The sequence below is a fragment of the Punica granatum genome, chromosome 6 (assembly GCF_007655135.1).
Source record: "Punica granatum isolate Tunisia-2019 chromosome 6, ASM765513v2, whole genome shotgun sequence".
NCBI classification, from domain to species: domain Eukaryota; kingdom Viridiplantae; phylum Streptophyta; class Magnoliopsida; order Myrtales; family Lythraceae; genus Punica; species Punica granatum.
In genome coordinates, this window is record NC_045132.1 from 7,139,606 (window position 1) to 7,167,106 (window position 27,501).

Consider the following 27,501-nt stretch of genomic DNA (forward strand, 5'->3'; position numbering starts at 1 on the left):
GTCCCGAATTACTGTCGAGAATGAGATCAGGTGTGGGTCGAAATAAGTCGCCAAAGTTTCTCATTCTAATTTATTTGTAGACCAAACCATCCCGCAGGTCTATATGATCTCCTGAATGGTACATATACTTACACACGTCTATAGTTGGAATTAATCAGTATTTAACAGCACGCGACCCAGTGCCATAATATTTCCCCTTAATAACCATACATAAAACACATTTTGCCATTCAGTGCCACTCTTAACGTAAATAGTTTTGTATCATGCAATCGAAGAGAATTAACTTACAGCCCGATTCTATATGGTGTTATCAGAGAACGACATTCGAGGGAGCATAATTTGCTACCAAAATGAGATAGTGAAATTTTTTCAGCATGAAAGCTCAGCTGTTTGCTGGAACTGAACAGTCTTCTAAACCAATAGTCTAATGTGCTAGCACTAGGAAAAGGCTACCAAAAAACTTTGAGCCACAGGAACATCAAGGACATCAAGCCATTCGGAAATACGTACAAACCAGAGACTGGCCCCCAACAATCATGAAAGCTACTGAGGTCCACAGACACTCGGGGCATTTGCTCAAGCACCTGATGTATAGCTCAAATCTGCCCATGCATGAATGTCATACTGTCGTGAGGAGAAGCAGTTTAGTGATTTATTCCGATTATATAGCTCGAATTTGCCCCCCGTAACCGTAGTTTTTCAGAAGTCCCTCGTCTTGCCGCCAGTTCTCTTTCACTTTCACTTCCACCTGCCAAAAGAAAATTGTTGTGATGTATTCTGCAGAACAGTATTTTGAAAATTTCTTGCTCGGATTTGGGGGGGAAAAGACTTGTCTATCAATTAATTACAATCGTTGTCTTTTAGGTCCCACCACTTGTTTGTGACAGATCTGGTGCCGAAAGATCTTTTCCAACCGGTTCGAGTGAGAATCTCCCAGAATTTACAGCATACCTTAAAACACTGGACGACTGCCCACTGATAAGTTTCAACTGGCAGTTTGTTTTTAGCCTTTTAACTTGTGGTTCAATATTTACACTTGCATAAAATAGTATTTATCTAGATATAAGTTTACAAATGTATAGCATGAAAAAATTCAAAATATGCATTTAACAAAATCTGTCGCAAAATGGGCCAAGTAAATAATTGATCACTTCGTTTTGAGAACTGACATAAATTAGACAAGTTTTCAAAAAGAATATGCATCTTTTTTTTCGGGCCAATCGAACCGGTCTATTCTGTGTCCCTTTTCTTGGAGATCCACAATCAGCTAACGGTCCAGATGCTACTGGACCTGTTAGGTCAATTGGTAAAGTCCAGCTTTTATGACCGTGGTCAAGACTTGCTCTCTCTTCACGCGATGGCGATATAAGAAGATTGTTATGCGAAGAAATATCAGGTGCTTAATACAAACTTTATCAAGAAATTTAGGGAAGCTGAAAGTGAGTACCTCGAGATACACTTTCTTCTGCAAGAAGTCTTCAATATCTAGACGAGCAGCAGTAGCAAGTGACTTCAGAGCTCTCCCTTCCTACAGGTTGTGGAAATGATTAAATAAACAACAGTACATGCAAAAAAGCAGAGCCCAAAAATAGAAAAAAAGTAAATAAAGAAGAGGAAAACCGCCAGATACTTTTCCGATAAGGATGATCTTCTGAGAGTTTTTCTCCACGACAATCTCCACCTGTATGAAGTCCTTAGAAGTAGGCCTGTTTTTATAGCTTACTACATTGACCTTGAGAAAATTAGAAAAATATTAAAATTTAAAACAACCATCTTAAGATTTAGTATAATATCCCACACCAGGGGGGCAAAAAAATAGATTTAGTATAATATCGTCTACAATGGGAAGCAAAGAGAAGTTATAAAGATACAGTGGAAATAATAAATTTTGTGGTTTTCTTGTATACCTGACAGGCATAGGGTACTTCGCTGCGATATTGCAGGAAGATCTTCTCTCTGATAATTTCAGCTACAAAGAATCTTTCTGGGTGTTCACTAACAATATCCTGCAACATAATGGTAAAACCAGAGAGTTCAAAAAAGAGATTCCCGTGATAATTATACTTAGATTAGTCTCTTCATATAATATATACATAATACATATATGACCACTGGAGGGGCATCATTTACATATAAATGAATCAGGGGCGCACTCTCATTAAGAACTGGTAACACAGTACAAGAGTAGTTGGTGGATTGGCTACAAGCAATCAAGTAAATCAGGCTCTAATGCTTTCACTTACAAAACTTGCAAACATTTCTATTTTATTGCAATTGATAAAATTGAATCACCACCAACTGATTAATTATCAACATAGTGTCCTGACATTTTCTTTTGATGGTTGATTTAGACATAATATGAGAAGGAAAAGCTATCTATCAATTCGTCAATATGTTGTTCATTCGCAAGAAAACCGTATAACAGAATGCACAGATAACTGGAAGTGACCTTTGGATAATAAGCAGGCCCCACTGGTAGCTTAGATAAAATCCAGTCCTTCACATCTTGGACCCCATGACCATATTTGGCACTAACAGGTATGACATCATCAGCCTCCGTGAATTTCTCATACCACTGCACAGGGCATGAAAATATTCCAGACACAGTTAGCTTAATAGTATTCATGATAATATGTGCTCTAAAATCTTTGAAGTACAGCTTACATTTCTTATAGCTTGTGCAGATAGTGTAAACATTTTATTGAACAGTAAATCTAATGCAAGGAATGCAATCTCAAATGTTCACTAGAAAAGATGCCAACCTCGAGTTTCTTGGCTATTTCCCCAGGTTTGATCATGTCTTTCTTATTCATCACCAGCAACGTCGGTACCTTATATTTTAAGTCCCTGACACCTTCCTCCAATACTTCATCAATCTAGGAAAATATAAAAATAGCCTTGAGGAATAAAGTATATGATTTAAAAATATTACAGAATAAGATGCATACTTTCTCAGGCAGTTTACATGCATCAACTAGGACTAGTACGCAGTCTGCATTAAGTGCAGCACTTCGCACATTCGTCATCATCATAGAGTCCAATTTATGCATCTTCTTCTCAATAACACCAGGTGTATCATACAGTATCATCTGCAATGCAAGACGTGGGTAATGTCAATCACAAGATTTTCATCAACTGAGACTTGCATATGACTATGAACTCTGTTTTGACCGTATCAATAAAAGCTATACACAACTCATCCCAAAATTTCAAAGTTTAAAAACCAATGTAACATTGCTTTTGCCAATTTTATATATCAACAAATTGCTCACACGTGTTCTGGAAAGATGAACACATTATGCGATATTGGCATTGAATAAGAAGGCATACATATTGAACATAGCCAAGCCAACATACATTCTGAAAGAAAAGGAAACCAGAGCAATAGGCAGAACAAATCATTCCCTACACAGACTTAAATGAAGAAAATGACTTTATGTCCTTTTTGGATAGTGAATGAGGGGAATCTTTGTCAATACCGTAAGACAAATATTTCCTCAAGTTCTATAATGCAACAATGCTCAACATGGATCAGGTTGCATTATCGACAAGAAATATAATAATGGCCTCTTAGCACCATCAAAACTTTGATTGCTTGGACTGTTCTAGTATCATGAGAATAACATGAGGCACCACACAAATGCATATACATGAAACTTAATTGCTATCTACATCAGTTTGCTCATTTATATAAGCAAAAATGAATTTTAGCATCAAGATTCTCCACTCGATATCACTTGGAGGTACTGACAGTCACAGACTAAATAAAATTATTATGATAGCTTCAGAGGACATAAACAAATCAAACCTGGTAATCTGGGCCAGAGCATATACCAAGAATTCGGTGCCTTGTGGTTTGCGGTTTATCCGTCACGATAGACAACTTCTGCCCAATCATTTGATTTGCTAGGGTACTCTTCCCAACATTTGGCTTCCCAAGTACAGCCACATATCCTGCATTTGACTCACCATATTCAAAACTAGCAAGAAGCAGCAATGATTCAAAACCTCCTTACATCGGACAATGATGGGAGCTGAGAATCCCAACTTCGATATCAAATTCATTTTACTGATGCTCAGTCAGACACAAAGAGGATCATAAGGGTAATTACTACATGGATTCAAGTGTTTTACTTCTCGTTGCTCTTATCTAAAATCGACAACATTCTCTCTATGTCTTTTCCTTCTTGTCTAACATGTTCGTTCAAATTTCTGCATTCCCTGTCAATATCGTGACCTTTAAAACCTCGTCAGTTCATCGAAATTCCAACCATTTGGTCTCAATCTCTACCATCCAAAGTCAAATTCATCAAAGCCCGGCCATTTGGACATTCGAAGCTCACAGAGTGAGAGTGAGAGAGGGAGAGAGAGACTCACCGCTTTTATGGTTGGTGTCAGGAGCGAACTCGAGCTCCTCCATCTCGTAGTCATCGAGCAGAGCCGTGTTCCGGTCCGGCTTCTCGCTCAGGGACAGGTAAGACGACTCGTCGTCCGACGAATCATAAGAGGTAGACTCGACCTCCTCTCTAACGCACAGCTGCTCGTGAGTCTCCGAGGAGGCGAGGCGGCTCCGTGTCCACTCTGCTCCGGGAGTAGCGACGCGGGCCCGGAACGAAGCGGTAGCGCCACCGGTGAGGAGTAAGGGTCTGTGCGAGGTTGGCGCGTGCGGCCTCTGAAAGCGCGGGAATTGAGGTTTGGGAAGAGAGCAGGACATGCGAGAAGCGAAGAGCTCCATCATCGGAGTCGGAGCCGGAGCCGAAGCCGGAGCCGGAGATTCCCTCCAACGGCCGCTTTCAGCTCACTCCTCCCCTCTGGTTCCCTCTCGCCTCCATTTTTGAAGAGCTCGCGGATGGATAACGTTTCCTTCTTAAGCAATTTCGTTTTATCTATTTCCTTCTTTTCTTTTCCTTTCTTACATTTAAGATGACGTATAATGTAACTGCATCAAGGCGCTTTTAAGAGAGATCAATAAAATAGAAATCTCAATTATTAATAAAGAGCATAAATAGTCTGACATGGAAAAAGCTCGAAAAATGAATTTAAGGCATCGAAACATACAAGCATGGAATGTATATTGATGGATCTGGCGTTTATGTACACTAACCTACTCTCCTTCCCCATCTCACGGTTTTTCTATCCTAAAAAAAATAGGAAAATGACACAATACATCATGATTTCTGAAATAATTTCACTACACATTATATTTACAAAAATTTTCACGACACATCACGAAAATTTTTTAAATTTTCACCGCACATCATATCGTTACTTTCCCGTCCAAAATTAGATTGAATGGTAATGTTATAACATTTCCATGGACTATTTTGCACAAAAAAAAACTGGAGGAATTTTAAACGAAATAAAATGAAAAATTTACAAAAAAAAAAGTATAGGAAGGGGCTCATCGAGAAGGGAAGCCGAGGGACCTTGCCGGCCACCCAGCGCCCCCTCTAGTAGTCCACCCCGCAATGGGTGTCGCTGGTCGACTCAGACCGGGCCAACGACCCAACTGGGGGGTCAATTGCCAACGGGGCACCCCAGATTTAGGGGTCAACAGTAGTCAAGGGCGCCATAGGATCCCAACGACGGGATCCTCAAAATTGGATGGGGGTCGGGGGCGATCCCATCGGCACTCGAATGGCTCAAATCAGGTTGGCGATCCCGATTGAAGGGTCGATGGCCGGCGGGGGAGCCCCCAACCCCTCCAATTTAGGGGATCCCAGCGGCGAGATCCTCCAAATTTGTGTTGGGGGGGGGGGGGGGGTGAGTGTGGACCAACCCCCGATTGGGGTCACTGGCCAGCTTTGAGTTAGCCAGCGATCCCAATTGTGGGGTTGGGTGGCCACTGAGGCCCTTTTGACCTCCCTTCCCGATCATCCCTTCTTCTTATTTTTTATTTTTTTATTTTTCATTTTAAATCCCCTAAGTTTTTTTTGGTGCAAAATTGTCCCTAAAAATGTCGTAACATTACTGTTCAATTTAATTTTGGACGGGAAAGTAACAATATGATGTACGGTAAAAATTTAGAAAATTTTCGTGATGTATCGTGAAAATTTTTAAAAATATGATGTGTCATTTTCCCAAAAAAAAAAAAAGAACATAACACACGTATAACATGCGCAAACACCTCGTAGAGGCCTATCTACCTATAATCTAACAACCTGCACCCGATTATTACCCTACGTGATTTTATTCTAATTGTTTAACATGGAATTCGGTTAAATTGAGTTAATCACATCTCGACCCAAGTTAAGAAACTATACCCAGCCCTCAAATCGGGATTGTTAGAACTTCGGGCTTGAGAGTGGGTTCTCCAAGGATCGGGAATGGACCTCTTTCTCGGGTTCTGAAACTTTGCCTCGATCGGGAACCTACAAGGCAAATGTTAAGAAAACCAAGTGTTTGGGTGCGTGGGAAGGTAATGTTGGTGAATTTCAGCTCTTTCTCAACACATGAGGGGAACCAAAAAAGTCCTCTATGCTGAAAATTCATCTTCTATTTATAGGGGAAGAGAAATTGGGGTAGTTCTGTAACATTTTAAAAAGTTTCAGGGTCGAAAATCAATTTTCGACTGCTCCGGGAAAGCGACTGGACGCCAGCTCGTCCGGGGACCAGCTGGCGCTAGGATGACGTCAAGGCGCGGTTACAATCCGAGCCTCCGTTTTTTTACGAAGGAAGTACCTACACCAAGCCATTACTACTCGAGGCCGGCCTCCTAAACGGTTATTTTCCTCTGGTAATCTAATTTGCAGCTTTTGCGAATCTAACTTAGATTTCCTATTATGTTTTTGTCCCTGAAATGAATAGAAAATCAGTTTTCATCCATCACGATGTATTTTCTTCTGTAATTTGATTGACAGATTTTATAAATCTCGAAAAATATTTTTCTTATGGAAATTTTCCCCAAAATTTTTTGAACATGAGGAATTAATTTCGAAAGAAGTTTCCTTTTTTGAAAACATCCCGTGACAGATGTTCTTCGCTACACGATATCGGTTTCTCGGTCGCGAACTCTCCCCCTATTCGACAAAAGGCGGAAATCAAAGACATTTGGATTTCTATCAATCCAGAGTAAATAAGGTGCCGGAATTTCAAGTAAAAATACGGACAATTGGGATTTAAGGCATAAAATCTCCGAGAAATACACTATATTTTGGGAAATGATTTTTCTTACTTGCGAACCCAGAGAGCACAAATGTGGCCGACCATCGTGCCGATTTAAAAATGGCACCTTATGTTAGGAAACGCTTAAAGATTGTGCTCAAGGATTGATCTGATGCATTTTCTGTAGTTATCCTTTTACACATTGGATCTATTTATGCTTGCTCTCATACTGACGATGTGCTCGGGGCTTGCTTTGCTAATGACCGAGCCTAGGCCGAAAATGGGTGCTTACAGTGCTAACATTAGGTCAAGTTAAGTACTTTTAGATGTTGAAGTCAATATTTACTTTTATTGAAATACTAAGCATTTGAACTAAAATAGTAAGTATTTAGAATTTTCAGTACTTCAAGAACAAATAAAGTATTGGAATTAGACCGATTTTAGTACTTTTAATTATTAATGTTAGTAATTTGCGTGTGCTTACAATATAATAAATGTTTGAATTAAAATACTAAATATTTAAAAATAGCAATATTCACTATTCAAGTACTATTGCAGCATTGAATACGCAGATTGAGGTACTCTTAGTTGTTAAGATCAGTAATCACTCATACTTTCAAAATACTAATGTACACGGTTCTATTACTTTTAGTTGTTAAGTTTATTATATACATATACTTTTAAGGTAATAAATATATGAAATAAAGTACTAAATATTTAAAAATTTTAGTACTTCAAATACAAATGAGATGTTGAAATTAGACTCATCTTACTTTTAGTTATTAAGTTTGGTAATTCTGAATTATTAAGAGGGCGTTTGTACGAGGAAATCCATCCAAGTTGCTGCTAACGTTGCATTTAAAATACCTAGATCCACATATTACATTGTCTGGTGGGACAATTTAAGTGGCAATCTATCTTGCAATGGTAATCCACATCTATATATAATCTATAGTTGCTGAATCAATCAATGTAATCCACCACATATGCACATTCGGCGAAATCGAAGCTTCTCATGCATTTGTAACTGATAACCTATTTAATTAATACAATTATCAACCATTTACAAACCATTTACATTGAATTTACCTAAACTCCACTTTTTCTCTGATGTAATAATTAATTAATTAATCAATCATTTCTTAAAGATATACATTATATATATTATATATATTTACAATTCCAATTCTAAAAGAAGAAGAAGATAATAATAATAATAATAATAAAAACTAGAGAGAAAAAAGAATAAATATTATTATACATAAAATATTTTCAAAAGTATCACCAAATCTATATAAAATATATAGTTGCTGAGTCAATCCCATAATCTGCCACATATGAACATTCGGCGAAATTGGAGCTTTTCATGCATTCGTAACCCAATTAAATAATACAATTATAAACCATTCACATTGAATGCACATGAACTTCGCTTTTTCTCTAATGTAACGATTACTTAATTAACTTATCATTTATTAAAGATATACAATAACTTTTATATATTATATATATTTACAATTCCAATTTTAAATGAAGATGATGACGACGATAATATAAAATATTCTCACTTCACTAAATTGGATAATTCTCGGGAAAAAATTAATGATTTCATGAAGATATTAAAAGATCTTTCAAATTTTCAATTTGCAGATTTTAAATATGTTAAAAGCGATAAATACTTTCATGAAAATGTAAAAAGATCTCTCCAAATTTTAAAAGTTTTACGGTTATCAACACTGAATGCACTTAGAAATATTTAAAAGAAAAACTCATTATAATGATCGGTGAACTACATTGCGCTCATATACAGCTATGTATAGACAAATTGATAATTTTTTTGGTCATATATAGCTATGTATAAACTCATTTTTATAATTTTTTTGGTCATAAAGGAGGTGCATGAGTCTAATACAAAAATAAGAAATAAATCGAAATAAATAAACACTTAAGTCCCATTAGTAAGGATTGAATCCGATACCTCTTCGTTCTGAGTATGTGCCTTATGCCATTGCACTAGATAACTGCATGAATTGTCGGTGGGATTACAAAATTTTAATTGATTAAAGGTAATTAGTTGCAGTGCAGGCTTTGACATCAAAATGTGTATATTGATGAAAATTTTAATAGGTTAATATAAAGGAGCCCTCAGCATCTATATATATATTGAAAGCAAGGATGAGGTGGACCCGACTAGATGGCCAGATGGCTTCCGAAAGTTCCATTTTTGAATGAAATTTTCCCGATTTTTTTTAAAAAAAATTTTAATTTAATTATTTTCAATTATAAAATTTTCAACAAAATCTTCTGAAAAATAATAAAATCTTTCAAAATTAAACAAATTTATGAAAGCAAGGATGAGGTGAGCCAGGTCAGATGGCCTTAAAACGCTCCATTTATGAATGAAATTTTCTCAAATTTTTTAATTTTTAAATATTTTAATTTAATTATTTTCTGTTATAAAATTAACAATAAAATATTTTGAAAATAATAAATTTTTTCTAAATTAATAAAATCTTTCAAAATTAAACCAAATCTTCTAAAATTAATTATTTTCGGTTATAAAATTATCAACAAAATATTCCGAAATTATTTACCCAATAATTTTTGGAAATTAGAATCTTATGAAATTTTCAAAAAAAACCTGTCCTCTAAATCAAACAAATTATCAAAGAAAAAATTTTGATAATTTTTTTATCCACTTCCCCAATTTATTGTTTGTTAATTTCCTTGTTTATTGTGAGATACAAATACTTCTAGCTTATCTTAAATTAAGTAAGGAGTGAATAATCAATGAATGAAAGGAGAAGAACTGGAGTTTAACCCCCTTGGGAGACAGACCAATTGCTTCCGGAGAGAATCCTATACTTTGTATTACTTTTTTTTTCCATTTCTATTTATTATTTTAATTATTTAAATGAAATTTCAATTTCAATTTTTAAATAAAATATAATAGATATATATATATATATAAATATCTAAAATATCTAATTTAAACATATAATTTAATTCTCTTTTTTTATTTATATAAATCGAATTACATTTTTTAGAGATTCTTTGTTGCACATTATGAATAGCAAAATCATTTTCAAAATCGCCAGCTTCAGAGCTTCTCTCTCTCAAGCCTTATTCCTTCTCCAATAGCAATTCAGGTTAGCTTGCACTGATATCTTCATCTCTAAGCTTTTGGAAGCAATATTTATGGCACCTCGATGATATTGATGTAGGCAGCCCTTCTGCCACATTATTATGAGGACGAATACTATAGTGGACCCATTCAGGCTCTCCATTATGCTCAACAGTTCATCTCAAGCTTCCATGGTCAGCAGACGACATTCTTCGAGGATAAGAACTTTTAGACATGGTATTATTGTAGCCGGACTTCTTTTACTAGGGTCTACTGCTTGAGTTTTCTGGGCTTGAAAAGTTGAAAGACATCTCTTGCCAATAGATTTTTTCAATTTCTCTTGGAATAAGAAACAAAATATTAGCCCAAGCCTTCTCAAGAAAAAATATAATTGATGATTCTTTATTTTTTTCTATCAACTAAGGTGTTCTCTAAATTATGAGTTAGTCTATGGATTCAATTACTACTACACACAAGGTGATCAGTTGTTCAATTATTGCTTTTGTTTTAATTTTTTACTTTTTCTTAATTTAGAAACAGATAGATGTACTGAGTCATGGTGGAATAGACTTGAACGACCGATCTCAGAGATAGCTAGGGCGCGACGATCGGAGAAGGCTAGGGTGAAACTGAGTAATGGACCAATAATGAAGAAATTAGTTGTTGCCTTGCCCAAATTTTTCACTTCAGATTCTCCATCTCAAAACCACGAAAACCGTGCTAAACTAATCTCAACTTATTTTTTTCTCTTTCCTACATCTACCTAAAATGTTCTTATGAAAAATTATTTTTTCTTTGAATTGAAGAATGTTTGATTTTGCACACACATATATAATTCCGTAATCATATATATCCATATCTATATATATGAAGTCATATATATATATATATATGTATACATATATATACGCTTCGATGTACGTTTGTATATATGTTTCTGTATATATATATATATATTTACTTCTATATATATTCTTAAATTATTTTTAATTAAATTTATATGTTACCGAGCAAAAAAAAAAGTTAAATTTATATGCTTCTATAAATTTTATTAGCTATTTTTGGGGTTTTTACCTAAAATGACCCATGATTTGTCCGTTTTGTCAAATCTATTCTATGTTTTTTTTTGTCAAATCTATCCCATAGTTTACTTTTTGCATCAAATCTATCCCGGCGTTATCTTTTCCGTTAACATCTAACGGCCGTGCTGACGTGGCACGTGGAGAGATAGTGGGCCACACTTGCTACGTAGGCGCCACGTCAGCACGGCCGTTAGATGTCGACGGAAAATATAACGCCGGGATAGATTTGATGCAAAATGTAAACCATGGGATAGATTTGACAAAAAAAGCATAGGATAGATTTGACAAAACAGACAAACCATGAGCCATTTTAGGTAAATACCCCGCTATTTTTTAATTTTAATTTTTAATTTATGTTATAAAATTGTTAAAAAAATTTATCATGTTCTATCCCGTGTAACACATGGGCTCCACAACTAGTAAAATAATAAAAGCCAAAATGACATCTCGGAATGCGCCATGTTGGACGAAGCATGTCTATGGTCACTAGAACTTTGAAGTCACACCAACAAGGATGTCAAACTTGGCCTAGTGTCGTCTTGCCACCTCAATCCTGGAAGATGAAAAGACTTAAACACATGAAAAATCTTAAATCATACAGTTATAATATATTGAATTTTATTATTCACGACTTAATATGGATTCCTGCATACTGAACCCATTTTTCGGCTCTATGTCTGTGATTTGTAAGGAAATTTGAGCATAAAAGTTCTTTATCAATTCACTTGAACAAAAACTACAAAGGTGGTATTGGAACTATAAGGGACCTGATCATTTTGAAGTGAGTTAATTATATTTTGTATAGATTAGAAGGAGATGATGAGGTATTAACCAAGTCAAGTGTTTTGGTTTAGACAGCTGATTAACTTTCCATTTTTTAGAGAAGATACAATCATGGAACACATGGAATTTGGTATATTATTATTCATTGTCGTTTCTTTTTGTTGTATATGAATAAAATAAAATATATTCACTGAGGGATATTTGAAATAGAGAGAATTGATATATCTTATACAGTAGGTTAAGCATTGAGATCACTAATATGTCAAGAAAATAGATTGTATGCATAAAATGCTATTTTTAAGTGTAAATAAAAAAAATCATTTTTATAAAGGTTATAATAAAAGAATATATAACTATATTAGAGTTATTTTGTTAATTACCGTAATAGATGCACGGGCCTGTTCGTTTAGTTCTCATAGGACCAACAATCAACGGCCACATTTGAACTGATCGTTGTCACCATCCATGGGAAGCTTTATGTGAATGCACATTCATTGTCTAGTCGATCCAGATCATTGAGGGTCGAAGTTTTCAACCCAAACTTGAATAAATGGGTTCTCCGTGAGCCAACATTCGCCGATGCTGATGCAAACTATGACTATCACAACTACATAGTAAGAGCCTTTGATGTTGTGGAATCTCAAATAGTGTCGTGGACGGAGTTGAGACTAGTCTTTGAGCTGGATACTGATCATCCCTGTGAAGGGTAGACGAAGAGCCTTAGGTCTGACCACTTACAGGAGCTTTGGACAGCATACAAGTTTGTGGATGGCATGTGGTATGCGTGGATTTTCTTCCCATCCTGTGACCTTAATGGCTATCTCATTGCCTATGAATTATGATATCGCGCATGGGTAGGGATTGGAGAAAGATATCCCAGGTCGCTTTCCAAGACCAGGTCGCAAAAGCCCCATAACCTTTCTTAGGGAGCGCAGGTTGGTCGATTGCGGGGAACGTAAAGCAGTTGTTTTCTCCTCTGGTTTTAGAAAATATTTTGATCTACTAGAAGTTGCCGAAGAAAAGCTTCTCTTCACGGCGGACATCGTTCATTTGGAGAAACGTGCCAATGCCAGTGAGAGGAAGAAAAAGCGTAAAAGTCGAAAGGTTTATTCTATCAATTGTGTCCTTGTTAAATCACTATTCATCGGCATTATCATTAGTGAATTTGGTGTCATTCTCTCACAAGTTTGCTGTTGACAACATATAATTATTGATAACAATCCCATTCTAATAAGAAACCAACTTTATATATTGCAAATGTCCTCTACCATTTTGATTTTCAATTGTTTACAGATACTGCACAATATTTGTTGGGTGGGAGGGAGGAGGAGCGCTATTCATCCCGACTCTGACAATAGTCGCAGTGCAGGCTTGAAATCAAGACGGCCTCAAGCTTCTCGGCCTTCATTGTCTCGGGAGTCTCAGTCACGAACGCTGCCTTCAACTGAGCACCAAGTCCAAGGGCAGGTGCCTGATCGATGTTGCAGGGAGTCAGTGTCGTAGTAATCTGCAACCGCCTATTCCTTGAGTGGCTCATCACCGTCCTCTTTGCAACCTTCCTCGGTTGGTCCACCTTCAAGACTTGCAGGAATGGAATTCTATGCTGGAGATTTGAGTCAGAGGAAGCAAAGCTTTTCAAGGAATATGAAAGCAAAAATAGAATCTTTGATGGAGCAGAGATCGAAGTCGAGGTCCAAACTCCCATGGATGAACCTTGGGATCCTAGTCCTTGTTTGGTTTTCCTTCTTTATTGTCTCTCTTCTTTGCGGAAATTAGAAAGTCAGGTATATATTTTGCTTTGATTCCATGATGACTGAACAATCGTCTTTGATTAAATCAATTTGCTGTGGGATTACACAATATTTACATCCTATGTTTTCGAGACCCAATCATATGTAGATGAGAAACGCTCTATTGAATGTGCTAAATTCTCATATGGTCGTCATAACATGCGCACAATATTGCGTCTTTGGAGCCTTGTGGACTGGAATATTTGATGATCTCATCCCTAGAGATTCCTCTAGCTATGGTTTTTCACTTCATTGATTGTCCTTCTAAAAGAAAACCTCCAACATCGAGACCCTACTACACAGGTTAGAATAAAAAAACCTTGTAATTATATATTTTAAAATTTTAATTGTAAACTGGACCATTTTGAAGTATTTGTCAAGCTTGAACATTATCGGACCATTGAACAAGAGTTGTGGAAGATGCCGAATTCGAGGAATTTAGACCCAGAAGAAAGAAGAAATAACACGGCGAAATATCCAAGGACAAACCATAGAGATTCCACTAAATCAATAAACCGGAGATTTCACACTCGAGATCACTTGTGTTTTCCAACCACGTTACATGACCCAAACCTGAAAAGAGCCTTATAATCCTCTCAATTCTCACCACATTCTCACTCCATGAACCCTAGAGACTCCAAGAAAGTAAACCCGAGAATTTCCAAGGATATTACTCGTGATTTCCACACAATGTGTTATCTTGATACAAACCATCTCCCATTTAAATAGATACAATACTTTCCCAATATCTCAAAGATATCCTAATATAATTTTAGGATATTTTTCCTTTTGAAATATTCTAAAGATATTCTAGAATTATCTATAACATCCCCTAAAGATAATTTTTCTATTTAAAGATCTAAAAGATACTACGAAATTCCTACAAAATAGAAAATATAATCTCATGATAATCTAATATCTCACCCCCTCTTTTTTTGTCCGATCTCGTCACCACTTTTGGTCTTCGGGTATTCGAGTTCTCCACTAAATATGAGACATACTCAACGAATATTCACCTTGGCCCGTATTCCACCAAGTCTACATCGATCTTGATTCAGCTTGCTCTATCACAGCCCTTCACGGCTCCACCTCATCCTCTACGATCGCTTAAGTTCAAGCCACCATCGGACTTCTCCAAGGTGCTGGGCTTCCTCAGCTTCACTTTGGTGCACCCTCTGAAACTGACCTTGTGACAAGTCGTATTCCTAACTTCAGCATTATATGAGACCACCAACTTTGCAGGCCCATAACGTTCCCGCGGTCTCAACTGCTCACTCTGTTCGTCTCCCGCTTGTAAGCTATTCCACCGTAGAGATTTCGACCTCCATTCAAATCTACCATGAATAATCTCCATGTCAGACTGAGTTACCGGATCTTTAGGCCCAAGCCCCAGCTTCCTCCGAGGCTTTTCCACTTGTCCTCGACATGTGCTCTCGATTTGCTTGACCAAAGTAGGAACATCAAAAACCACATTACTGATAAGGAATTTCGAGGCATTATCACACGTGTGCAGCTTATGCTTTTCCACCTTATCAGTCCCGAGCAAGTCACCTCCATCCCTAAGTGACTCCAAGTACTTTTACTTAGGAGCTGAACACTCGAATGCTATCGTTGAAGCCATTCCTTGCAAAACAAGCATGCCCTTCTGCAACAGTCCATTCATCATTACGAGAGCGCCCTTCGAGATTCTTACGACTCCACCTTAGCACCTGTACTTATAGCCAAGCTTGTCAAGTGTACCCAACAATATCATATTTTTCTTTAATCTCGAGACATGCCTAACACCAACCAACAACATCTCACTACCGGTATGCAACTTGATTCGTACTTCTCTCACCCCGACAACATCGCATGTGTTACCATTAGCCATGAGGACCTTCCTACCTTTTGTGGACTGATAAGTAGAAAATAATCCTTTATCATGGCAAACATGGAAAGTGCATCCCAAATCAAGAATACACGTGATACTTGATGTGCTAGATGTAGTGAGAATCTTGGTACTTGCATTCTCGACACTTGTTGTTGTCAGAACATCTCCTTCCTTGTACCTTCCCTCCGCTACTATTGCGTTCCCCGAGAGCTCGCCTTGCTTTTCTCTTCGCCTTGGACAATCCCTCTTGAGATGGCCTTCCTAGTTGCAATTCCAGCAAATTGGCTTTCTGTCCCTTGCTCCTGCCACGAGTCTCCTTCTCGCTCGATCTGCCCCTTGCTACTAGGTCTTCACCATTGCTTCCATGATGCTCCATCACCTTCTTCTGCAACTTCTTCGAGTTCAACGATGCATTGATATCTTCTAAGGTGATACTTGTCCTACCATATAGCATGGTATCTACGAAACTCTCACATGTTTTTGGGAGAGAACATAGCAGCAACAAAGCATAATCCTCGTTTTCAATCTTCACTACAAGAATTTCGGGCTTCAGTGAATGAAATTTTGTGACAGACAAGATCGGTCACAAACTGTGGTAGATATGTGACTAAGCAGTGAGGAAAGCAAGAGTAATATTTGTTCCAAAATAGTGACGGCTTTGTGACGAATATCCGACACAACATTTATTAGTCACTACAATTTTAGCGCGAAGTTTGGCGTCAAAGGTTTGTGAAAAGATTCAGTGACAGATTTGTGAGGGATATTGTTCAAATATTTTTTTCCGACACTAATCCATCACTGATAGGTGCTGTCATTGATCCATCATTGATTGCACAATTATCAAGGTCATGTTAGTAATTATTAGTGACGGAAATTAAGATTAAGATTCTGTCCAAAAAAAAAAGGAAAAATCATTCTTCTATGTTTTTATTGCGACTAGAATCCATGATTTTTAATAAACACCGCGATGCTCTTTCCATTGCAACGCGGCTTAATTCGTGATAGCATTTTGCTACATAAATTTTAGGCCCATTTTATTTGTAAATTTGATTTTAAAATTATGATTTTAATTTTAACTCAACACACTACACAATAAAAATATATATTTTCCAGTTAAATTTATAATCTCATATCATTTGTCATTTTCCACGATCAAAATCAAAATTAAAATCAAACTTATTTTAACTCTAAAATCAAATACCCCTCACTCATCTTACAATCTATTCATGACATCAGGTCAAGCGAGTCCCTCTCGTTCTGCGGACTCCCGACTGACCGCTCAGGCGCTCCCTTCTCGTTCTCCCTCTCCCTCTCGCGTTCCTCAGTTCAAATTCGAAACCCTAGCGTTCAATTTTTGAACAATTGAAGCTCTCCCTCAGTTCGTCTCGCTTTCCCTCTCTGTGTGACAGTGGTGAGTCTGTCTCTGCCGGAAACTGGTCGTCTGCGCCGACCTTCCGACACCTCGGCCATCTTCGATCCGACGCCGCTGCCGATGTGACCACCCCCTACCTTTAGGTCCTCCCGGGTCCCTCCTCAGTTGCCATCCTCTCGAGCCTACATCCTCCGTCTCTCCCGAGGCCCGCCCGCTGCTTTGTCTTCTCTCTTTTCAGCCGCTGGCCGCTGCTCGTGCTCGTCCGGGCTCCAGCGACTGTAAGAAGGACTGGGAATTGGAATCTTTTTGCTGCTTAGAAGTGTGAAAGATGTCTCTGTTTCTCTTTGGGTGCTTCCTGCACCATCTTCTGGTTGTAAATTTGCATGCTTGAGCAGAGAAGATGATGATGATTTTAACGTCTACAGTACAAGCCGCAATCATGGAAGAAATTTGCAATGAGCTGAGCTCTTGAACTTCTCTAATCTTACAGATCTCACCGACACTTCGTCCCTTCTCGATCCCTTCTCCTCTGATCCGTACAGCTGCGAGGTTTCAGGTACGCTCCAGTTCCCTCCAATTCTGCCCTGTTATCATAGGAATCGAGAACCATTGCGGCAATTTTGTGAAAGGAAGTTCCATATCTCCGTGGTCAGCAGGAATTCAAACTGCTTTGCTCGGATATGTTTGCATTTGATGATGCTTGCTTTAGCTATCGGCAGCTTCTAATGAGAAGCTTGAATTCTTAGTTGATTTTTAACTATCATTCTTAGAGGATGATAGTTGTCATTGGACAATGCTGCAGTTCCCTTCCCAAGTGAAATGGCAGGAGTGATTTTTAACTGATTATGGCAGAAGCTCAGGTTGTTCAAATGGTGAAAATCATTCGCTATCATATTTCCTGAAGTAAATCTGCATTCCTATGTTTGCAGAAGGCAACTTCTCGGCTTAGGGACAGGTTTTCGCTCTGTTTAAGTCTCATCAAGGATGAGCATGTATGATCAGTTTCATCTATTAGTTCCACCATTCATGTTGATCTGACGACTTGAGCAATTCTTGCTGGTATCCGTGTTTTGTTTCAAGAATTAACAATCGTGATATGTATTGCCATGAGGTTGAGAAAAAAATTAGCACCTCTAATAAAACTGTCTGGGGTCGAGACATCAATGATATGGGGTTGAGAATTAAATTGTTTTGCTTGTAAGGTAAGGAATCAACATGAAATGCATATGCTTCTGATAGTTATCATGCAGTCCCGCAATGAATTGAAGGTATAGAGATTCTGGTACTGACTCTCTATCTCAAAGGCATTCTGATTCCAATTAAACATTCCATTGGTTCTTCATCGTGGAAAGATCGAAGACTCTAGACTATGTTCGGTGAGCAATGGGCAAAATCCAACGTGATCGTAACGCAAACTTTTCAAAGTAGAAACCTCTATTATGAAGAAGAAAGCATGTACATGGGTAGTGTAGTCATGATTCTCTTGTTCACTTGCGGATGCTTATATAAGTGATTATTCATGGAATTTGTTTGATCATCTTGTTGTATGGTCAGACCTATTTGAATTGAGTTCTTGGGATTGCTCTCCCCAGTATTCCTTTCAGTTTTTTCGCAAAGCAAAAGAGACGAACGAATTCAAGATGTGCATTTTGGTTTACTCGATCGGCTATTATTTTTCCTGATTTTGTGGTTCGATCCATGATTACTTCAGCTTTGACTGTTTGGTATGATTGCATTAATTGGTTCATCCTTCTGAAGATCTGATCATGCTTTAAGAAATGAAGCTGCTGTTTGTTTCATTTAATTCCCTTACCTTGCTTCCTCAGGGGGTGGCTAAATGTAATATTCGAGTTGTGCGGAATGAGCAACCACTTCATGTGCTTAATCTCAAATTCCTCCCGAAACAAATTGCATCCTTTCTTGTTGTTTGATTTGCCTTCTGTTAGGTCTTATTGCACTAGTACTTTTTACTAGAATGACTGAATTGAGTTGTTGAACCTTTTTCTTCCTGAACAACATAAATTACTATTGTTGTATGTGAATGTTTGAATAATTTTTCACGTGTGTTGATTGTCCCTTTCTAGCTTTATAGATTTTTCTTTTCTAGCGTTATTGTTGATCCTAATAAATATCCATTTTGGAATTTTAGGTCCTTTAAAGAGTTCTCCTGATGAACATTCCCAGAATAGACATGGGTAGTGACCCTAGGAGGGCGTTCTCCAAGTCTAAGTCTTCATAGGACACTACTCTCTCAAGCTCATTGCCTGTTCTTCTCCACTAAAAGCAGAAACCTCCCAACGCTTTCAATTTATCTTGGCATGGAGGTATAACAGAATTTTAACCCAAGTTTGAGCTGCACTCAACTTGATGCAACTGCAGCTCAAGTTAAAAACCTCTGACTCTTGATTTTGGTCTTGGAGTCGTATACAATGGGTCTACTCATAAAGAAACTTTATATGAAGAAATCAAGTTTTGCCTCCACTTCAGATAGTGATGCACATTGTTGGGACACAAGGAGATGTGCAACCTTTTGTTGCAATCAAGAAACGATTAGAGGTTACTTGTAAAATATGGATCTTGCTCGTTTACTCTGTATCTTTTAATTTTTATTATGCATTTTCATGCCACTGATGTATTTGTAATTGCAGGGATATGGGCATAGAAGTTGAGGGCTTGTTTGGTTTTAGGATAGTATTTTAGAATCACAATTATAACTTAATTCTACTCACTACAAAACAAAATAACTCATACAAAGTCAAAGAGTGGGCCTCATTTATACCCTTTTTTTCCACAACAAAACAACATAACTCATACAAAGTCAAAGGGTGGGTCCCATTTATTCCACTCAAAATCAAAATCAAAATCAAAATCTGATTTTAAAATCTTATTATGAAACCAAACGCAACTTGAAGCTTTCTATGAGGAAATAATGTCTCCTAAGATGGATTCAACTGGTCCGCCACTTAATGAAGAATGAAGAATTATCATTAGTTTCTTACTAAAGATGGAACATGAAAGTCCTCTTATACTTTGTAATTAACATAAATGAAGGCTTGTTGGACGAAAAGTTTATTTCATAAATAGTAATGGCATAACCAATAATTCAATTGCCTAGATATAAATTCACAACAGAGATTAGATCAAGATGTATCCAGAGATTGACCACTTTCAGACCTTTATTTTTTGTTCCTCACTTAGGTGATGTTTGTTTTGACAATTTTTTTAATGTTGAAAATTGTAAGAACTAAATGAAATAGGTGCTTTTGATTCAGCGAAAATTGTCTGATAGACTAAAACCTATGAGTCCTGAAAACAGGAACTCATATGGATTGTATGTACTTGATTGCCGAATATTTTAACTTTTTTCACTTCTTCCCCAATATTTTGATATTATATATTATTTTATAATTTTTATAGTAGAAATAATTACAGAAACATTTTTTTTGAAGAACTTGAGGAATCGAGCAATCGAAAACAGAGGGCGGCGGCGGTTGCTCTGATCTTGGAGCCTTGGGTTTGAGGACAAATTTGTAAATATACAGCGATAAAAAACAAATTTATTAGTATTGAATATTAAAATCATAAGTCAGCAATAAATTTTTAGTATGGTGTATTTAGTGATTTGTATTTAAAAAAAAAACAAACACCTCATAAAATTCGCATGTAACGCGCCTCATCAGTCTATATTACGAATAACACAAGCAAGATCCACCCTCAAAACACCTGATTTCCAAATGTTAAGGTTGCCAAGGAGCAAATTGGTATTACCGCTTCAACCACTGAAGTCTCTCCCTTTATGGCAGAGACTGTTGGAGTTTATGACCGAGACAACTCAAGCTTATATTATTGCTGCCGAGGAAGTGAAGAAGGAGAAAAGATTTAGTATTACTCGATTTAATTTTCAAAGCAAACACAACGCAAAGAGGCCTTCGGACAAGAAGGTACCCTCTCTAAGATCAACAAGCATACAGAAGCCCCAACTTCTTCTCCGTCTGCTCATACTTGTTTTATTTTAAAAGTGAATACTAGGCAATGCTACTACCATTCAAGAAAAAGGTAAAAAAAGAAAATTCGAACAAAAGAAGCACAAAATGCATTCCTCCTTCAATATAATTCACATATCCTTCCCACTTCCCAGCATCTTTTCCAATAGGAGTTTTCGTTTTCACCACTTTCATTGGTTAACAGCTTGAAGAAGCTCCTTCTGAATCACACGGAGTGCAGTTGCAACATCAGCAATGTTCATACGGTCTCCGGGGTACTCGGTGGAACAAACAACTCCTTGCCTGATGATTGAGACCAGGCATTCCTGAATCTTTTGGAATTTGTTTCTATGCCTCCCTGATCTTACGTTGTTCCAATTGCTTTCCACACCTCGATATTCTTGTAGCAAGAAGGGATCAACAACCTGAGATATTTGTTCGGGTAATGCTGCATTAGCAAATGAATGAAGGTTCAATCCATCTGTGAACATTTTATCGGTTGGCCTCTTCCCCGTAAACATCTCCAGTATGAGAATCCCAAAGCTGTAGACATCCCCATGAGTTGATACGTCTGCTCCTGCTCCGTATTCTACATTAGCAATTCAACGGACTTCATTTGGTCAGACGTGCTTTCATCTGTCCTTTGAAGAGGTAGTAAAAGAAGGGGCATAGTAAGCAAGATGAATGAAGAGTTTTGATTTTACCAGGAGCAATATAGCCAAGAGATCCTTTCACTCCGATCGAGCTACTTGGATCAGCAATTGACTCCCTTGTGGCTTCTGGCAGGAACCTGACCAATCCAAAATCACCTACATGCGCAGTCATTTCGTCGTCTAGTAGAACATTGCTTGGCTTTAGATCACAGTGGACTATGGGCACATCGCACTGATTATGGAGATAATCTAAAGCAGAAGCAACATCTATAGAGATGTTCAGTCTCTGGAGAAGAGTCAACTGTCTTGGGGCCTCTTCCTTTGTCTTAATCGTCTTGACTATTGGATGTAGCCATCCATCTAAGCTCCCATTCACCATGAACTCATAAATCAGGGCCTTGAAATCGTTTCCTTGATAATCAGTGCCGGAACATGCAGTGATTACCTTCACGAGATTCCTGTGCCGGATGTTTCTCAAGGCCTCGCATTCTGAAATGAAGCTCTTGGCTGCTCTATACCGCTTCAGGTTTAGAACCTTCACGGCAACAATCGTCTGATTCCAATCAAAAACACCTCGGAACACTAATCCGAAACTTCCCGAGCCTATCAAATTTATGGAAGAGAAACCATTAGTTGCTTTCAACAAGCTTTGGTAAGAAACCTTCCAAAGCCCATCTCTTGAAAACTCGGATGCAGCAGCTTTCCTTTGCCTTTTACACCATAGAATATACAGCAAAACGAGAATCAAAAGCAGTCCTAGAAGGCCTGAAACTGAGGAAATAATTATAATTCTCGCAGAGTTCATGGTCCCCACCCTCCTCGGTTCTTCAGTGTTGCATTTGGGCAACCGAAATTCAGCCAAGCCCCCGCAGAGATGCTTATTTCCGATGAGAGAGGTTGCACTTGCATTCTTGAAAATTCCTCCTGTTGGTACTGCGCCTTCAAATTCATTGAGCGCGAGACCTAAACTCGTCAGATTTAGGTCCTCAAGGAATTTTGGAATTCGCCCAGACAACATATTGTTTGATAAGTTTAGATTTCGAATCCCTTTTAAGTTACCCAACGTGGATGGAATTGAACCTTCAAAAAGGTTGTCCTGCATGTAAAGATTCTCCATCATTATACAGCTTCCAAGACTACTAGGGATTTCTCCAGAGATTCTATTGTCCTGCAGAATTAAGATGCCCAGATTTTTCAAATTTCCAACCTCCATAGGAAGCTTGTCTGTCAGATTATTGCTGGAGAAGTCGGCGTATATCGACAAAGATGAGATTTCCATAATTTCAGGAGGTATGGCCCCACTAAGTTTGTTATCGGCAAGGTCGAGAAGTAGTAAACTCCGACACTTGCTTAGAGATGAAGGTATTGCTCCTTGAAGACTATTGCTTCGCAAAGACAGGTGGGTCAACATCGATAAATTTCCCATGGTGTGTGGGATTTCTTCAGAGAATTCATTCCAACCTAGGTACAATTGCTTTAGCCTTGCAAGATTGCCGATTTCGGAAGGAATGTTACCAGAAATGTTGTTCCCATCCATAAAAAACTGTTCTAAGTTTATGAGATTGCCGATGGTACCTGGTAAGCCTCCAGATAACATGTTCTTGACAGATGAGAAAGACTTGAGAGTTGTCGACAGGTTAGAGATGCATTCAGGTATGTTTCCTTTGAAATTGTTGGAATGAAACGTTAATGTCTCTAGCTTTGTAGAGTTTGTCAATGTGCAGAGGAAGTCGAGATCGCCAACTTGCCGACCACCAAGATGATTGCTCCCAATGGTAACTCTACGGAGCTCATTCATTTTCTGGAAAGATGGAGCCTCCCCAGTGAAATTATTTCGATTGATATTAAATAACGTGAGGTCAGACAAATTGGATAGTGTTTTTGGAATGGGTCCTGTGAAATGGTTCAGACCAAAGGAGAGAAATTGGAGAACTGGAAGAGTGAAACCCAAGTCTGATGGTAAGCTCCCCACCAGTTGGTTTTTGGTCACATCGAGGGATTCCAGGGAGGAGATATTGAATATCGATGTAGGAATGGTCCCAACGAAATTATTAGCCCCGAGACTAAGAACTTTTAGGTTTTGCAGGTTGCCTAACGTATCTGGAATCATGCCACCGAGTTCATTTCGCGTTGTCCCAAGATTCACGAGAGATGACAAATTTCCATAAGAACCAGGGATTGGCCCAGTGAAACCATTCGCGTACAAAATAAGCCCTTTGAGCTTCGACAAGGAGCTAAGCTCTGTAGGTAAATTCCCTGCAAGCATGTTGAAATGGATGCGAAGTATAACGAGATTGAAGCACCGAGACAAACTTGGAGGAATCGGTCCATCCAACGAGTTGTTATTAAGGTGCAAACCTCGTAGTCTGTATAGATGACCAACTTCGGGAGGAATTCTTGAGTGGAAACTGTTGTTCTGGATGTTGAGGACCCTCAGGAATGTGAGGTTCCCAATACTGGGGGATATAATTCCTCCCAGGTTTAGCGAACGCAAGTCCAAGGCTATGACTCTGCGGTGCCTTCGGCCGCAAGTAACTCCGTACCACTGGCAAAAATGGATGGTGATGTTCCACGAGTCAAGAACACCGAGGGGGTCACTCAAGAAGGCTTTGAACTCCAACAAAGCTAGTCGATCGGTTTCATTCCCAGGAATCCCATTTACACCCAACACAGAGCATGACAGGAGAGTAATGATGATGAGAGAAGAGATGGGGAAAAAAAACCGACTTCGACAGGGAAGCGGAAGCTCCATTTGAGTTTTGAGGAGGATGTTTGTTTGGTGTTTTGTGTTTCGATGCAAGCAAGCGCAATGCAGCATACATATATAAAGGACATAATTTCCGATTCTTCCTCTTGATGTTTTCATGCCACTCTATATTAATATTAATATATTATTATTAATGCTTGACCTTGTGGAACCATTCTTCTCGGTGCCAATTCATTAACAATATGAATTTTTTATTAGCACAGAAAAAGTTGCAAGCTGAAACGGAAAGGAAGGCAAACGTAGGTTTGGCAGTGAAGTATACGGCAGAAAATAAAGCTGGGAAACGTGATACTCAAAGTTACATAAATAGTGATATCATTAATGTCAATGCAGCCAAATTGACACTCTCAGTCATAGTGGTCGTAAGTTACGGTGGCTGACTCGGCTATCATTAATATATTATTATTAATGCTCGACCTTGTGGAACCATTCTTGTCGGCGTATAGCGACCAGACAGCTAGCAGCCAATATATTAACAATGTGAATTTTTTATTAGCACGACCAGCCAAACCAATTGACGCTCAAAGTTACATATATAGTTATATCATTAATGTCAATGCAGCCCAAGTGACACTCTCAGTAACAGTGGCCGTAAGTTACCGACATCTATACTTTTTCCTTTTCTCAGTTTACACTTGAAACATCTGCTTCTGGATTGACCATTGACCATAGTCAACAAATAACATGATATATTTTTTTTTCCCTGGGTATAGGGGTGGGCCAAGGACAAGAATAAGGAAAACGAAACAAAGGGACGTGAAAAGTCCCAATAGCGTTAGATTCTGAGTTAACAACTTATGCCACTACAATAAACCTCCTTTCTCACTAACATGTCTTCATTTTTTAAGGATAAAAGAGATTAGTTTGAAAAGAGGGTTTGGTACAATGAAATCAATAAGAATTATGATGATCACTAAACCATAACTTTAAATTGCGGGTTATGGATAGAGGTTGGTGAGAGAGGATTATGGAGAGTTCCTATACGCAAGGTTGGTTTTGTTTGAATGAAGGGATTTTAGATAAAAATGATTCAGGGGGAAATTGCATTAATCTAGACATTAGATAGAAGGCCCGATACTCAGTGAGATTACCCGTACCACTTTAGTAGATATTATAATTTTTATTTCAGTAGTAGGCTTATGGATCTCCCTTATAATCCAAAAAAGACTATCATTAGACAAACAAAAAACTAAAGCTGAAGACACGTTATGCAAATAGCGTAAAATACAAAAATTCAAAATAATTCCATAAATAATCCAAATTTTATGTAAACTAAATGTTAAATAACCACGCTTTATGCAAACTAATTTTGGCCATGGCAGTGCCAGTACTTCAGAGATGGTTGAGGGACGGTGCCGGTGGCGATAGATGGCTTAGAGTTTTTCTTTTGAATAGTTTATATTATTTTAAATCTGGGTATTTTGATCATTGAAAGTTTGGTCCATTCCCATCTATTTTAGGTTTTTAAAGTAGGCTCTTCAAACTCGTGCGACAAGGAGTCTCCGTTTGTACGATGAGAGTCTGCCACTTAGGATTTTTCATGCAATTCCTTAACTCCTAATTGAGTGTCTCTTCCTTTATCTTCTTTAATTTAATAACCTACTGAAAGTAATTAATTAAAAAAAATTTAAAATGTGAGAGGCGAGCATAAGTTTATTGGTGTTGTGGTGCTAGAGACATGATTAATTGTGTATATTATTTTGTGTTCAAAATTTTCTATTCAACTTTTCTTATTTTTGTTATTCTTTTCTTTTTCATACTTTCTTTTAGAAAAAAAAAAGACATTTGTAGTCATATAGTTTCGGTCTTTGGTCAATTTTGCTCATATAAATTTCAAAAAAGCAGAATCAATCATTATTTTTGGTTTGCTAGACAATTTTGATCTGTTCTGTGAAGGAGAATTACGGAGCTGCTGAAGTGGAATCAAAGCCATTAATTTTTCCCACATGGTAATTTGTTATTGGTTGCAAATTAAAATTATTTAAAAAGTAAAAGAAAAACAACCAACCCCGAGGAGTTGGGTGGTTGCCGAGAAGGGGGACTGGATTGAGGACTCCCCCTTCGGGGCACCCTGCAAAGTTACACACATATTATACGTCCAATATGTTACAAGGATATTGAACTTTTAAGACTCAGAGTTGTAAATATGTAACTTCCGGTACCGCAAAATGTACGAATTATCCTATCTTTCCAATATCAATAAACGAAATATGTATTATTTAATAGGGCAAATTACACAAAAAAAACCTAAATTTTGTAAAACGTCTCAGTTTTGTCATAAATTTTATTTTGTAACAAAACAAACCATAAGTTTTCTAAATTGTCTCAAAAATGACCTCCATTATAAATTCCGTCAATTTTGCATACGTAGACTATTAACTTCAGACCTAAATTAATAAAAAAATAAGATAGGTTAAATAAAAAATTCAAATATTCAAAAAAGTCTCAATTTCATCATAAATTTGGTATGTAATGAAAAAAACCATATGGTTTATTAGATGATGTGTAAACTTTGTGGGTCCCGTGAAGTCCACGTAGGCAAATAGACGGTAAACTTAACGGAATGGTAACGGGATGTCAAAGCTGAGACGATTCTCAAAACATGTGATTTTTTTGTTACAAAATAAAATTTAGGACAAAACTGAGATGTTTTACAAAATTTAGGTTTTTTTTGTGTAATTTACCCAATTTAATATAACTATTCATATGGAAGTTGTACTGGATTTAGTATTATACCGAATACTATTTCTAAATAAATTTTTATGAAAAATAAATAAACCCATCCATACAAATATATTACAAATAAATTTTAAACTTTCAATTAGAAAAATGAGTAACGACATAAAAATAACAAGTTTATACTTTCAATCAATGTTACATCTACTAATATATAAGTCCTAGAAACAAAAAGATTTTATTCATTTATTTACAACAAATTAACCAAAAAAAAATCACTAGCACAACATGCGGTCT

General features: G+C 37.4%; 2 protein-coding genes and 1 long non-coding RNA gene across 4 annotated transcripts; 1 reads left to right on the forward strand and 2 right to left on the reverse strand.

Moving 5' to 3' along the window:
- Window positions 1-241: 241 nt before the first annotated feature.
- Window positions 242-4,881, reverse strand: LOC116211903 (GTPase ERA-like, chloroplastic). 2 transcript variants are annotated; one of them, XM_031546442.1, is made up of 9 exons: window positions 4,378-4,880; window positions 3,809-3,954; window positions 2,949-3,089; window positions 2,763-2,876; window positions 2,450-2,575; window positions 1,908-2,006; window positions 1,631-1,732; window positions 1,448-1,528; window positions 242-748 (listed from the first exon to the last, which is right to left on the reverse strand). In XM_031546442.1, the coding sequence occupies exons 1-9, from the start codon at window positions 4,736-4,738 to the stop codon at window positions 662-664; spliced, it is 1,257 nt and encodes a 418-aa protein (XP_031402302.1). In that variant the 5' UTR covers window positions 4,739-4,880; the 3' UTR covers window positions 242-661. The 2 variants fall into 2 exon arrangements, with proteins under 2 accessions (XP_031402302.1, XP_031402303.1); XM_031546443.1 differs by lacking the exon at window positions 2,949-3,089 and having other exon boundaries at window positions 4,378-4,881.
- Window positions 4,882-16,974: 12,093 nt separating this feature from the next.
- LOC116211964 lies at window positions 16,975-19,811 on the forward strand. The gene is made up of 2 exons (XR_004157787.1): window positions 16,975-17,681; window positions 19,275-19,811. It is a non-coding gene; the product is annotated as an uncharacterized LOC116211964 (long non-coding RNA).
- Window positions 19,812-21,642: 1,831 nt separating this feature from the next.
- On the reverse strand, window positions 21,643-24,513 carry LOC116212107 (probable LRR receptor-like serine/threonine-protein kinase At3g47570). The gene has a single exon (XM_031546686.1). It carries the CDS (start codon window positions 24,511-24,513, stop codon window positions 21,721-21,723), a length of 2,793 nt encoding a protein of 930 aa, XP_031402546.1. The 3' UTR covers window positions 21,643-21,720.
- Between the last annotated feature and the right edge of the window lie 2,988 nt (window positions 24,514-27,501).